Source organism: Anser brachyrhynchus, assembly GCF_964034855.1.
Source record: "Anser brachyrhynchus genome assembly, chromosome: 2".
Classification (NCBI taxonomy): Eukaryota; Metazoa; Chordata; class Aves; order Anseriformes; family Anatidae; genus Anser; species Anser brachyrhynchus.
In genome coordinates, this window is record NC_137695.1 from 31231119 (window position 1) to 31246122 (window position 15004).

The window sequence follows — 15004 nt, forward strand, 5'->3', positions numbered from 1 at the left end:
TTTGTTACATTTTATTGTAAACCTTTGCTATTCATTTAATGTTGCAGAATATGAGACACATGTTAATGGTTTTAGAAATTTGCCCAAAAGAACTGTAATGCCAACAATAGAAGTTTGTTATTGGGCCACTGTAAGTGCTTAGTAGTTGTAAGTACATCTTAGGGTTTTTTTGTTTGTTTGTTTTTCTTTTTTTATTCTTTTTCTTTTTTTTTTTGTTAAGCAAGCACACAGAAAAGAGAAAATAAAAACAGTAATTTAAGCAACACAGTCACGTAAAATAGCAAATATATATATATATATATTTCGAAAATAAATGTCCTATAGATGGCATAATGAAACTACAGAGGGAAAAAAGCATCTGAGTAGTGAGAGTAATCAAGGGAGTAAGAGTGTTGCAGAGGTAATTAGCCTGCAGCCCAGCAGGGGCTACCGACATACATGCTACTGCCATATAACATGCAAAACTTTTAAACACCTCTACTGTAGTGAGAGTGAAAGGCTGTCCAACTACCTGAGAAGTATGGAAAACTACTTACAAATTACAGTGGGTAATTAACTCTGTATGTATGTAAAATACATTTTGCCTATACACTTACAAACCAAATAAATAGGTGCAGTCATAAGCAAATAGCTATTAGATAACTAAATAACATTTTTCATCTGAGAACTACTTGCATTAAAAAGGAAACAATATCTTCAGTTTTAACTCTAAACGGTCTTTAAGAAGTACTGTTATTTGGATATTTTTCTCTAAAATATTTATCTTAGAAATAAAATCAGTTTCAGTATCTGCCAGAAATATTTAATAAGCTGCAAGATAGGAAAATATTGTATTAAAATATTAAAAAGTTTTGATTCCTTACAGTTATTATTTTTTTAATCTAATTGGGACCAACTGGCCTCATTGCTTCTTATAAACTTAGCAATATATATTCAGCAAAAGGAATAAAAATGAACAGATGTTTCTCCTTAAAGAAGTCAGACAAAGATTTTTCTTACACAATAAATCAGCTACTAGTAGATTTCCAGGACACTTCTCCAGGCTAACTGTTTAGGTATGGCTTAAAAACCTAGTTTACCTCTGTATGTATCCAAAACTGGTAAAGTAGATTAAACTGTAGATGAACAGCAAACACTGATGGCGGAATGAAAAGAGCCATTGGCAAGTTGAACATCTGAAAAATTAAAAAGAAAATATACATTATATTTATTACACTAAAGTTGTGGTGATATAATGAAGTACAATCTCAGGAGCTCAAAGCACTGCATAAGGTAATTTCATTTTCTAAAGCCTCTGTAGTGTGGACGTTATATAGAGTACATACTGTTTATTATGTTACTGCTAGAGATGGAAAAGCAAGCGGGACAAATTTCAGTGAAAGTGATTTACCAAAAGTTATAAAGCAAGCAAGTAGCAAAATCAAGAAAAGAACTCAAAAATCCTGAGATGAGATATTTATTCTTTGCACTATATGTAGCAGGCAGCAACGTATCCTTGACATGAAGGCTTTACTTAATGGGGAGAATTATCACAGAATAAGCAAGGCGGGAATTTATAGCATTATAGCCTTTCCATCTGAACTCCCTCCATGAGCATCATCAGGGTAAGGTAGTTTGCTCCACTTTCAAAATTAATTATAAATTCTCACCCTAACTTCCTCACAGCATCTCTCTTGATGCCCTGATACATTGCTGGGTTCTAAAGATGTGCTGGCATGAAAATAGTTTCAGCAAATTGCCTCCTTAGGAAACATGTTTTCTTACAGAGTGGAGTCCCAGTAATTTCACAATTAGTTGCTTAACTGGCTGAGCAATAGGATGAGACTTACAAGACATTCACATGTAAGAAGTCAGTCTGCTTTCATCAGAACAAAGTTGTGGTTTTTTTTTTCTACCTGACCTTGTGTTACACCAGCTGCACTGAGAAATTAATCCTTTCCTAAAGTACAGATTCAAATTCCTATTATCCTTCTCACAAAATCAAGTCTTTGAATATCAGAGAAAGCAATAAGATAACCATGACAGGCTTCCTGAGCCATAAATCCTTTTAGCATAGGTCTGCAAAAAAATGACACATATTATATAGTATTTAATTATGATATTCCCACGGTTTTTGTCAAGAGTTTTACCCAATAGGTAAGACATCAAGCTGGGGCTATGAAACAAATGCACCCCCATCCCCTTGATGTGACTGATGCTCTTGGGAAAGTCACCACAGTGGTTTCTCACTGTCATGAGTACTAAGGCCCTCCAATCCCAGCTTGGTCTGCAGGCTTCGACACTGGAACAAGACCAAAGTACTGGAAAGAAACCTTGTTTTAATCAGTCTGATTCTTGAAGATTGAAGCGCTTGTGAAATATTTATGAAACAAACAACAAAAAAAGAAAAATATATTCTTGTGAAATTTTCACATTCAATCCCTAAGAATCACTTGGTCTAAGTAAACTCACAACAGTTCATATGAACTCTTACTGAAGGTGGGAGCTAGTAAATGCCATCATGAAGGTGGGGCATTTAGGCATGAAATTTTGGAGTAGAGGTAGGTATGTGTTAAATACTTAATGCAGATCAGACTGCCTTATGCACAAGATTAACAAATAGAAGAACTGTTTTCAAACACATGATTCTCCATGATCTGAGACAGAAATGCAGTGTAAGTCTCCCACAATTTAGAAGAAATAACCTGAACACTGGCATAGAGTCAGTCTCTTGTCTGAGATCCTTTTGCTTCCTGCCACCAACCTGAGCCCTCTTAGTATTTAATTGTTAAAAGTGGGGGAAGCTCCAAAAAGAAAGGACTGGAAGATATTTGTCTCACAACATCTAGGGTGCTGGCATGGTTTTTCTCAAAGGTCATCTTACAATGAAGCCAATGAAGAAGTAGGACACGTGGCTGGTAATGCTAATGCAGTTTTCTCTTATTACTGATTGTACCTGTCTATTGACATGATAAGAGCGGGAAATTTTCAAAAGGAATGGAGAGGAAGTTGAAAATAAAATAAAATATAAAATAAAATAAAAAATAAAAAAATAAAATGAAATAAGATAAATAAAATAAAATAAAATAAAATAAATAAAATAAAAATTGTGTTCAGATTATGCATGGGATTGGTTGCTGGATTTAAAGTAGAGTTAAAGATGATATGCTTTTTCCCTAAAATTAACATAGGCAATTTGACAGTATTTACAGATGACTCAGGCAAAGGAAGGATCATATTCATATTTACTTTCTAACCTACTTTTCACAATAAGTACTAGAAGTACTCACCACCTGCTAAGTGGTGAGATGAGGAAAATTTTATATAAATGTATAGGTAAATTTCAGATTGATAAGGGAGAATGCTTTCCTAACTGCCTCATTTTTCCTTGCAATGTAAGCTAAATTTTGGACAGAAAGGATTTGAGAGGTCATTCACAAAATCAGAACCCATAGGGAGAAATGAAAACTTATCTTAAAAAAAATAAAAATAAAAAAATAAATTTCCTACTTATGGTTCCACTGCAACAAGATCAATGTCAGTTAAAAAAAAAAATCACTAAGTACTTTTTCACTGGAAATGCCAATTCACCAAATCAAAACATTTCATGGGAACATACCAGCTTTCACTAATCTGTAGGAGAAAATCATTCCTGGCTCAAAGATGGAACTTCTGGTCAAAACTCAAGAAAAAATGTTTGTCACACTCAGATCTTTTCCCACTTGTGGGTTCAGCAACAGAGATTGAGGCAGAGCCACAGTAACTGATAACCTGATGGGAAAGGCACTTATTGAGGGGGTGGAGAGGAATTCATATCTGGAGCTGCTGCATCACAACTATGCCTCAAGAATTAAGGCATCGGCCCTTTCGGAAGGATGCGTGTCCACCACATTATTTCATGCTCTCTGAATTGGTCATGCCCTACTTTTCTGTCTCTCTTATGTAAGCAAAAGCTTATGAATGCTTCCAGAAAGAAAGAAAGGGAAAAGTCTGAAGATCCTGAGGTTTAGCAGAAGGGCTTAGTTTCCTGCACAGATCCAGTGCTGAGCCCACTTCTCTCCAGGACACGTCTCTGTGGCTACCTGCTGATCTTTCAGGCTCACCATCAGCACAAAGCGAAGTGGTTGTGGGGCACAGTGAGGATCCACAGGAAAGCTGCCTCCATGGCAGCTCACATGGGGTGTACTTTTGTGATGATTCCTCAGGAAATAAAGGTAAATATAAAAAAAGCATCCTTTACAGATCCAAGACCTGTCAGACTCCTCAGTAGAAAAGAAGTCAACTTTGTGATTCTGTGCTGGAAAAAAGTGTTACCCATTACCCTTTTGAAATTTATATACAAACATTTCCATTGCATTAAAATCAACAAAGCATAATTAAAACCTTAGTACAGTTTAAAACTATCAAGTTATTATGGATCTAATATTTGCAATTAAATCTTACCCTTGGACGAAAGTTAAGAACTGGTATTTAAAGAATTAAGCCAAAACTTTTCAAGGTGTATATGCTACATTCTTCTTTCACAATTACACTTTAACTAGGTGCTTCATCAGTAGCAAAAAGGTATACAACCTTAGCATGCTGGTGTTCTCTTAAAAATGAATATACTTTCTTTCCATCTATTTCCTCCCCAAATGGACTTCAAAACCATCTCTCAGTTTAACACTAGGTCTGCATCATCTCTCCTCTACTGGACAAAGGGAAATGTTTTGTGTGCAAATGACATGAAGTAATAGACATTTGGTTCCAAGTTCAAGAGTACATTTCACACCACACTGATTGTAGTTAAAGCATGATTTTCTCTTTTTCATTTCAAATCTTTTCAGTCAGCACAAGCACAACCCACAGAGACTGATATTCTAATTTATTTATCTTATACTCCTTAACTTAAAACACATACATAGCTGGCAACAGAACAGTCTTAAAATCCCACATCATCCACCACAACATTCTCACAGTGTCCAAAAAACTTGATTTGAAACTGCATTCAACAGTACAGATTCAGTGACATAAATCATTCCCAGAGATTAACTAAAGATTTCACTGGGTTTCAGCTTTGAGGCATCTTTGAGGCACTGGACAAGTCTGGCAGTCCAAAAAAAAATAAAAATAAAAGTGCAAGAATTAGCAGGAATAGTGCTTGTGCACATTTAGGCTTTGAAAGGTGTAGTAGTTTTCTTTCTCCAAAAGTTCCAGGGAGATGAAAATCCCCATATTTATACTAACAAAATGTTTTGGTTAATATCAAATATTGGCAGAAAAAAAACTGCACACAAAAGTATTATAGATTCTATGTTGCTTTCCCTTTGTTCAAAGCAAATCAATTTTAAACGCACATATATTATTTGACAAGTGATACTAGTGTGGTCCTGAGGATGGTTTCTAGAACCTAAGATTGCCAGACACCTTGGCCTTCCTGAATATTTTGTACTCTCTGAGGTATCATCCTGAAAACCACTCAGGCAGACAATATACTCATAAACACACCCATATGTACACACACAGGCTTTTTGTCTTTTTTGAATTATTGTTTTTGTTAAGCATTTGTACATATGGTCCCAATGGGTAAAATGTTCAAAGTTAAATCTTTAACATGGCAGTATTTACACAGAAAGTGGGGCTGTGACAGAGATACTTTGACTATTGTTCCTTATGGCCATTTATATTTGCGGCACTGCTACGAACATCAGATGACTATTTTATGAATAAAAATAATAATTTACAGAGAATATTTTAAGAAGCAAAACTAAGAGAGAGTTTTCACAAGTTCTAGAAAAGCTCATAATTTTTTTGGAACCTACTGCTTAAATTTATCTAATGTTATGTGCTTGAAACAACTAAGAACAACAGACTAAACCCCTTCTCAGTTATGTGAACATAAATCCAAACTTCACTGAAGTTGATGGAGCTACACTGGATTTGGATTTTCGTGAGCACACGCCCTTCTGTTTGAGTCATTTGCTCATAGGTTAGTCATAGAGATTCACAGAGGACTGTAGGTTTATTCCACCATTAGCGTTATACCTCACTGCAGGACAGCTTTTATATATCTTCTAACTATAAAAATATGTTTAAAATTACTTCTGAAATCTAATACTGAGAGTTCAAATTTTGAAGTTTTTATACTTCAAAAACAAACAAACAACAATGAAAAAAAAACTAAGAAATCACAATATGAGTTTAAAAAAACAGTCATAAGAGAATATGAGAGAGCAGCTGTTGAAAAGCAGCAGTTGCCTTGTGCCCAAAAGTTAAGACTGGATAGTATGTTCAATTAAATCTGTAAATGAGTACTTATCTTAATTTCTATTTGATGCATACACAGATCATTATTTACAATACATTTCATCTGAAATAAAGCTAGATAAAAGTGGCGGCATATTTCTTTGACTTACTGGAGTGCTGACATATTACATGAGCAGATACAAAAATAAATCTGTTTGCATGTCTAAAGCAATCTTTTCTTATTTCTCTGCTCCTTTCAGCTACGTGGACATATTCTAGAGTAGGTATACTATATTCTGATCTTCTCTTGCACTGATGCATGAATAACTAAATTTTTTTTTTTAAAGTCACATTTTTCCTGGAAAGTTATGAATATATGAAAAAGAGTTAAAATTACCCTTCTTAAAATTAATTAGTGTATCACTTTTCAAGTTTGCTATAAAATCATTAATGAATGTATTTTTAAAGCTTATGACTTTCAGATTCTTCAGTTTCATCTGTGCTTTTCAGTGTTTAACATCTAAAATAATTTACATGTTTTTCTTTGAAGGGAAATAAACACTGTATTTTCACTTTTACTAGATCTTGGTGATATTAAGTTGTCAAATCTTGTGCAACTTACCCAGGAGGTGTATTTCTGCAGTACAGATTGTCTCAACGCTGTGAATAAGTTGTAATCTTCAGAACTATGATGTACCTGGTGTGCTGCCCACAGTATATTAACCTCTGCAAAACACATAATTTCTAATGAGGCACATACCAGAGAACAAAGCAACATTTGTTTCCTATGGCCTTATTTTTTCCTTCTTAAGCTAAAAGGAACTAAATCCCCAATTTACACTTTGCTATTATACCATAGTATAATATAGTATAACAAGAAATGAAAACTAATGTCCAGAGATGAGTTTGGTTAGACCGGGTTACATGTCAGCTGACTGTTTAAACAACTTAACTGATATCTGCTGTTATGCTTATGGTTTTCACATAAAATCACATAAATCTTCAAGTCCACTTGTATCCCAGACCATGAAACACAACTATTGCCTGCCCACTTCTTTTCCACAAATGGAAAAACAAATGGCTGTTTGCTCAAAACTGCTGGAAACTCTAGATTCAGCTAAAGGAGAGCAGTTACTCTATTGTGTTGTGGTTCCAAAAAGTTGCTGGAATAAGGGTAAAACCAATTCCAGTTGTGTTCTGAAGGCATGACACCTCTGATGTACTAAAATGAAGAAGAATACTTCAAAATCCTAATAGTATTTCAAGGCATTTTCTCTTTAAGTGCAAACCTGGGTGGCCTCATTGCAGTAAATATTTGTATCTGAACAGTCTTAAGTGGGAGGTTATCAAACAGAAATGAAAGCCAAGAATGCTCATGGCCATCAGATGCTACAAGCTATGAAGATGTTAATTATAGCAAAATGTGGAAGTGGGTGGCTAATGCAGACCAAATAATGCTTTTTTGGCGTTATATAGCAGTATACATATATATTTATATATATATATATGTAGCATGAAACTAAATTCAAGGTCACATATATTTCAAAGGATGAAATGTACACAGCCTCAGCTGATTACAGAAATTAAAAGTTATCTGGCTGACCATCAACTGCATGCTGCCATTGCCACTGACTTCTTACACCAGAGCAATTAGAGAAGTGCCCTTGGCAGATATTTGAATTTAATTCACAGAATGATCTTATAGTGTGTATTTAATCAAACAGTTTAGGTCTGGTGATTAACATGTTCTTGCAATGTGAAGCACTGCCAAAAAATCCCCTTAATGAATCTTAAAGTGTCTTCACCATTTCATGGGACTAAACAGTCTTGTAACAGGAGGTAAAAGCCTTACATGTTAGAAATTAAAATTTTAAAATATAATGAATTTTGATGGATTTTTGACAGACTACATGACATCATTTCTGAATGTCCTCTAAGTCCTTGAAAATCATTACCATTGCTGAATTAAAACTCTAACTTCATCTATCATAAGCCTCACTTAATATTCAGTCTGAGAATTCTTCCTTCTTTAAACGTATTTGTCCCTGAAACAGCAAATGTTCTCTGTATCAAGAATTAGTAATATCTCTCTCTAATAATAATAAATAAATAAACAATCTTAACTCATCTCTCTCTAATGAGCTCACTAGGAGATGAATTATTCAGGTGAGCTTCAGTACTCAATAATAATTTGTATTTGAAACGTTTCCCAAGACTTCGACAGAAGCTAAATGAGTGAACAAAGCATCTGAAAAGGTGGAGGTTAAAGACCTGTCTCCTTAGTTGTTTTAAAAGCATTTACTTCCTATCACAAACTGTGTGTAACACAAGCCTCCACTCAATGAAGTACAGCTGTACAAACAGGGTACAGTAACTGGATCTTGCTTCTTTCCCTCAGTCATTTTTCAGCATTGTGAAAAGTTCAAGGAAGGGAATCTATGATGATTTTTACAGTCTACTTTCAGTCTAGTTAAGGTCAAATGGTTTTCAAAATGAATTACTAAACAGGTACTTTATTAGCATTCATTTTTCAGTTAAACTGCCTCTTACACTAGCTAAATTACGGAACAAGGTAACTGAATATTGGTATAATGTTAATCTTTCAGATGTGCCAGTCAACTTAAATGATCTATCATTCTAAAATACACCACAGGAATATTAGAAACATAAACAAACAATTATGTCACAAGCAATTTAACTGCTAAAGCCATTTCTGACTTTTTCTGCTACAGTTAAATGAATTAAATCTTCCTCCTTAATCCTCTTTTTGCTGACATCAGTGGCACAGTCTATGTTAAATTCCTTGACTTAACAGAGTTGATGATCAGAAATAATTTTTGTCCTCAATATTAATGGGAAGAAACTGATTACTATAACTTTTATTTGAGCAGAAGAATAACATAATAAGTAAGTGTGAAATGGATCACCCCAAAACTCAGTCTGTAACCATTAGCACATTAAAAATAATTATAGCCATTACAGCTAAAAGACTTCCCACAAATGTAAGAAACAGACCAAGCACTCATCAAAGAATACAGCTGATTGCTCACTAACCATCAGAAACAGAAAAGTATGGGTCTATAAAAGGGTTGTGCTCTCACTTTTTCATTCATATGTAATGATGATTACTTGAAATAAAAAGAAAAAAGTTATTTGAATTAGAATGAAATTATAAAAGACTGTATTGTGCATTTTCTCATGTTTGTTACTATATAATGACCAAAAAGGAGAGCAAGAGTGAGATACAGATAATTTTGAAACTTTTTTTTTTTTTTAAAGAATCCACGTACAAACCAGGAAGTATTACAGTGTTTTATAGATCTCCCCAGTTTAAATTCATGAGTGAAGACACAGGAATAAAAGTAGGCAATGGAATTGCCATGTAGACAATGCTCTAATGAAATTTTGACTGTTTTCTAAGTTAATGTGATTAGTATACAAAATTTAAAAAAAAAAAGCAAATATGCACAAAACCATTTTTGATTCAGGAGAATTAACATCATAGAATCATAGGATAATTCGGGCTGTAAAGGAGCAGAACAGATATCTCGTCTAACCTCCTGCTCAGAACAAGAACAACTATGAGGTTTCTGAGGGTTAGCTGGGTCTTGGAAACCTCTGAAGACAGAAACCATACAAACTCTCTCCATAACCTGTTCCTGATTGTCCTAACTAAGGAAAAGTTTTTTTCTTACATGCAGCCAGAACCTGTTTTCTTCTCCATTGTCTCTTGCCTTCCCACCATGCACTTCTGCAAAAAGCCTGGCTCTATCTTCTTGACAAAAGATGCTTCATCTCTGCTCAAAGCTACTTTTAGGTCCCCTTAAGTCTCCTCCTCTCTGATCCAGTTCCCTCAGCCTCTCATTTTCTTTCTTTTATCAATAGAATTCATATATCAGACTAATGATAATAGTATCAAAGACAATTTTTTATTTTCCTTTAGGGTTATGATACAAATCTCTGAACTACTCTCAGCCCCCTGATTTTACTAATTGCATGTCTGAGTCTGTGTAGACCTGAAGAGCTAGAGAGAAAACTGAGGGCCAGATGATAACCCGTCCATCATCCAGAACATCCTATATAGCATCAATTTTCTTTCCTTCTTCACCTATCTAGATGTTACCATTCATTCTCTTATAAAATTACATGCTGATTATTTCAGGTTTTATATTGGTTGGCAAGTGAAAAAATTCACTGATTCTACACAGTGACAACAGCAATGTATTAAGCAATGATTAACTCCAGTAGCAAGATGTTGTTCTGTTCTTCGCTGTATCCAAATAGCACAACAGGTTTCCACCTATTAAAACAGAACACAAGAAAATCCTTCAAAATCCATCAAAAAATTTTCTCAGAACTACCTGAAACGAAAATGCCATCTTTATCTTCTATTAGACATAGGTCTTCATTATGCAGAAGGAGACTACTAAATTTCCTTCCCACTTTAATCTTTCTTCCTTTTGGAAAAGCCAAAGAGAAGATGTTATCATTTCCTCCACCCCCCCTTCTTCCCTCCCTCCTCATCATAAGTAATATATAAAAATTCAGTTTCACACACCATCACAACCATACCACAGTAGTATGAATGATTGCACCTAGCTTTATTTTTTTTTCTACTTCAGATTTTTTGTTTTGGCATTAATCAAGTCCCTTTCAATGAGACCAAAAGATAGATCCAACACCTGGGCCGTATTTCACTACTGAAGTATTTCCCTTGTGGTGACAGAAACTGGTCACCATACACATAAGATTTCTCTTTAAGAATACATGATGTGGGAAGTTCAAAATGAGCTTTTGTTGTCGTTCATTTCCGCAGCTTTCAGTGATTTCCACATCCCACTACATTTTGATTAACAACTGGAGAAAATATATTTGCTAAAATACCCTGTTGTAATTTCACAGCCATGTCATTGAAAACAGCCTTTTTTCACAATCCTCAAAATCATTGAAATGGTAAAGATCTGATGGTTGGTAATTTCTTTGTAACTTTATTACACCTGAATTTCTGGACATAAGATAAACTGGGAAGAAAAACAAACAAACAAAACACCTACCAACAAACAGATGGTTTAGGAACGTTTCCATATGATGAGTCTTGTATAGTCTCTGTTCTCTTTAAGTCAACACTGATTGTAGCTAAGCAAACAGGTAAAAGTTTCCCCTTAGCATCCAGTTAAAATTAAACAAAACATTCAGTTTGACTATGCTTGACACCTCTTACAAGATTCAGTGTTGAATTGAACTGGGTATAAACTAAGACAGGAACATTACTTGTCCTATGTCACAAGTTACCACTTTGTGATGAACTTCACAAAAACAAGCAAATGGCAAGAAACCCATCACCCAGTGTGGCCCCCTGCTAACCCCAGCATGACAACTGCTACTTCTTAGAGCAGCTGTGACCTGCTGATACTCAAATGCAGGTACTCAGTCTGGCATTCACCTACAAGCAATAGTTAAGGGATCATGTCATGAGTCTATTCTTCTTCAGAAAGTGAGGATATTGGCCTAGAAAGTGAAACTTCCAGTCCTTCTATATGCCTTTTACTCTTCCAACAAAGGTAAGATAGAGAGGAATGAATGCTACTTAATTTCTTCACTAAACTACTAGCTTCACTTACTTAAAAAACAACTGTGTGATTACTCATTACCTTCCTGCCCCGCTCTAATTGATTTGTTCCATTGATGCTTCTGAGATCTTTGAATGGATCTGTTCTCATAGAGGATTTTTTTTTGTTTGTTTGTTTGTTTTGTTTTGTTTTTTTCCCCAGAAAGGTTCACCTTCCCAGCTGGATTCTACATTTGCATTGGATGAAAAACCACTGAGACAGCCAGGGGTTTGTCACTGGGAAATACAATTACTGTTTGTTTGTTTTTTGTAAAAGTTGGCTAAAGAACTGTGCCTTGGGACACTGAGTGAATGCCTTTATTAAAATTGAGAAGTCACCCTCAAATTCATTCTATCAGACATGAAAACAGAAATCTTTATATAGTTATAGTTATATATATATATAGTTATATAGTTTATATGTAGACCCTCTTTTCTTACTCTTCTGATCCAAATTTGCTTTATGATTTTCATTTAAGTGTTCAATAAGTGTTGCAAGATAAGTTATTTGCCAAAAGCCTCTGCTTCCTTTGTAATACAAATTTAATTCTTATAGGAACAAATTCTTCCCTCAGTTATGTTAATGTAAGCAAAGAGCTGCATGGGTTTAAAGAAACCAGGATAAGATCCAAGGAAATATCTGGAAGACTATTACATGCCACACACAAAGAGTGCATACAGGGAAATATACACATCTTTCTTTCTTCTTTTTTAATAAGATCTTTTTCTTACATTGTGGCCTTGGCTACAGTAAATGTTGTAGTTTGCATTTTCGGGATAGTCACACATGTAAACCAAAAGACTACCTGTAAGGAGAATTGGGATTGAGTCATGAATTAGACACCATTCACAGTATAGCTTCAAACAATTTTCTGGACTTTCTCTTTCACATTCTTATTGGAAAGCACATTCTTATTGGAAAGCACCTACATGCATGTGTACCTGACACAGACCAGTTTTCAGCAATTAGAAAATAGGAGTTCCGCTGCTAGTTAGCATAAAAGGAAAAACAGACTACGTTAGCCTTTGCTACCAGAGTTTGTGTTTCAGGAGGATAAGTGGAACAAGTCAGAAGTACCTCTTCAGCCTCAGCACAATCTATTCATCTTTGGTCATTTTACAATGAAATATATTTTATTACACAGGTAATTCCAGCATAGATAATCATTTGGAATATCAAACAAGCAGTCTCAAACAGAAAATAATGCCACCGTGTGACACTCTACATAGTTGCAGTCCACCAACTTAATTAGGAATTTTCAAGAAAAATTCAGCATCTGATTCTTCTGTGATGTCAGATGTGTGGTGGTGTTTTGTTTTGTTTTGTTTTTTCTGTACTTTATTCAGTACTATCTCTGTTTTTCAGCCCTCTTCTTGAATTACTGTGTGCGGTCAGCAAACTATTTAGTGAGTGGGCTAACTTACAATCAAGTAATACATGGTATATGCTCCCATGGCTAAGAAGCCAAAAACTGGAGCAACCTTCTACAAAACCTGCCTCCAGAATCTGTGCACAAGCCAAAACCTCCTGCTTGATCTCCTGCCATACCAGTTGAAAACACAAAACTGCTCCCACACAAAAAATCCACAATAAAATCTGCAAAACTTAAGATGCAGAATGGTCTAGGGAAACGTGGGAAGACTCAAGACAAGCCAAAGTATTACAAATGCTACCCAGAACAAACAATGGACCAGATCATATACCCTCATAGCAATAATCTGAGAGGACTGTGAACTATACTCTCATACGCTTCTGAATTTGTAAAGGTACTACATGGTTAGAAAAGCAGAGCTTGGCTGGCTTAAAAATAATGGTCTTCTCAACCCATAGGTGCCCTGTGCTATTTCTTGGCATGCTCACAAGCATAGAATATCATTGAGAAGGCAAGAAAAAGCCACAGAGCTCCCCAGACTCACTGTCTCTTATAGTAGGAATAGTTCCATCAGAAGCTAAGCTGCGTGAATCACACTGCCTGCAAAGTTATTACATTAATGCAAACTAGAGTAAGAATATAAGTTAATTGCAATAGGTCACTCCTAACCTATGGCCTGTGAGAAGCTCTTCATATAGTTCCTAGGAACTGAACAGTCTCCCTCCATGCATTCCATGGTAAAACACAAGAGAATAAAGTTTATTAGGTAAGGATTCAGAAGTTAATTCACACTGACTCAATCTCTGACTCCACTCATAGTTTTAAAAGCAAATGAATGTGTATTCCTTCATGGGGAAAGATATGGAGAAGATAAATGACCCAAAGAAATTTTCTCATGCTAATGTTGGATTTGGACACTACCACAAAGACAAATAGAAATTTTTCAGAAAATTAAGAAATACAAAGAACGAATGAAGCCTTAGCAACATGTGCACATGTAATCTTTGAAAATAACTGAATATTTGGTAAGTGTTTTTTAGTATGCTGCTGTGTCTCACACACATTCTTCTATACCAACTTGCCTGAACAACCTGTTTCTCACACTTTTCTGGAGCCAATTGTTCAAATTCTCTAGTTGCTTACAGGAGCTCTGTGGCTAGTCAAAGTTTTGTTTGCCTGAGCTTTGGATGATCTCTGTTTCAAGATCTGTATATTTGGACCACAAGGAAACATGATGGCAGCAGCTGTTACACAATTGCTCATCTCTCACAGAATCACAGAATGGTTTGGGTTGGAAGGGACCTTAAAGATCATCCAGTTCCAAACCCCTGGCATGGGCAGGGGCACCTTCCACCAGACCAGGTTGCTCAAAGCACCATCCAACCTGGCCTTGAACACTTCCAGAGATGGGGCATCCACTGCTTCTTTGGGCAGCCTGTTCTTTTGGGCAGCCTTCTGAATAAATAACTTCTTCCTAATGTCTAATCTAAATCTACACTTTTTTAGTGTAAAGCCATTCTCCCTTGTCTTATCACTACACTTCCTGACAAAGAGTCCCTCTCCAGCTTTCCCATAGACCCCCTTTAGTTCTTGGAAAAATCACTATAGTGTCTCCCTGGAGCCTTTTCTTCAGGCTGAACAACACCAGCTCCCTCAGTTTGTCTTCATAGGAGAGATGCTCTAGCCCCTTGATCATCTTTGTGGCCCTCCTTTGGACTCATTCTAACACTGCCATGTCCTTCTTGTACTGGGGGCCTCAGAGCTGAACACACTAGTCCAATTGGGGTCTCATGAGAGCAGAGCAGAGGGGGAGAATCAC

General features: G+C 35.6%; 1 protein-coding gene across 4 annotated transcripts in view; it reads right to left on the bottom strand.

The window, feature by feature from the left end:
- Positions 1-15004, bottom strand: part of AGMO (alkylglycerol monooxygenase) — a 195274-nt gene that overhangs the window by 110550 nt on the left and 69720 nt on the right. For 3 of the 4 annotated variants that reach the window (XR_013946815.1, XM_080580944.1, XM_080580943.1), the window contains exons 4-5: positions 6827-6930; positions 1080-1175 (exon numbers count right to left, since the gene is read on the bottom strand). Coding sequence is in view for 3 of the 4 variants with exons in the window: in XM_080580944.1 (XP_080437070.1) it covers positions 1080-1175; positions 6827-6930 (200 nt within the window). In the remaining variant the exon portion in view is untranslated. Of the gene's footprint in view, positions 1-1079; positions 1176-6826; positions 6931-10444; positions 10505-15004 lie in introns of all 4 variants that reach the window. The other variant, XM_080580942.1, reaches the window with a different exon arrangement.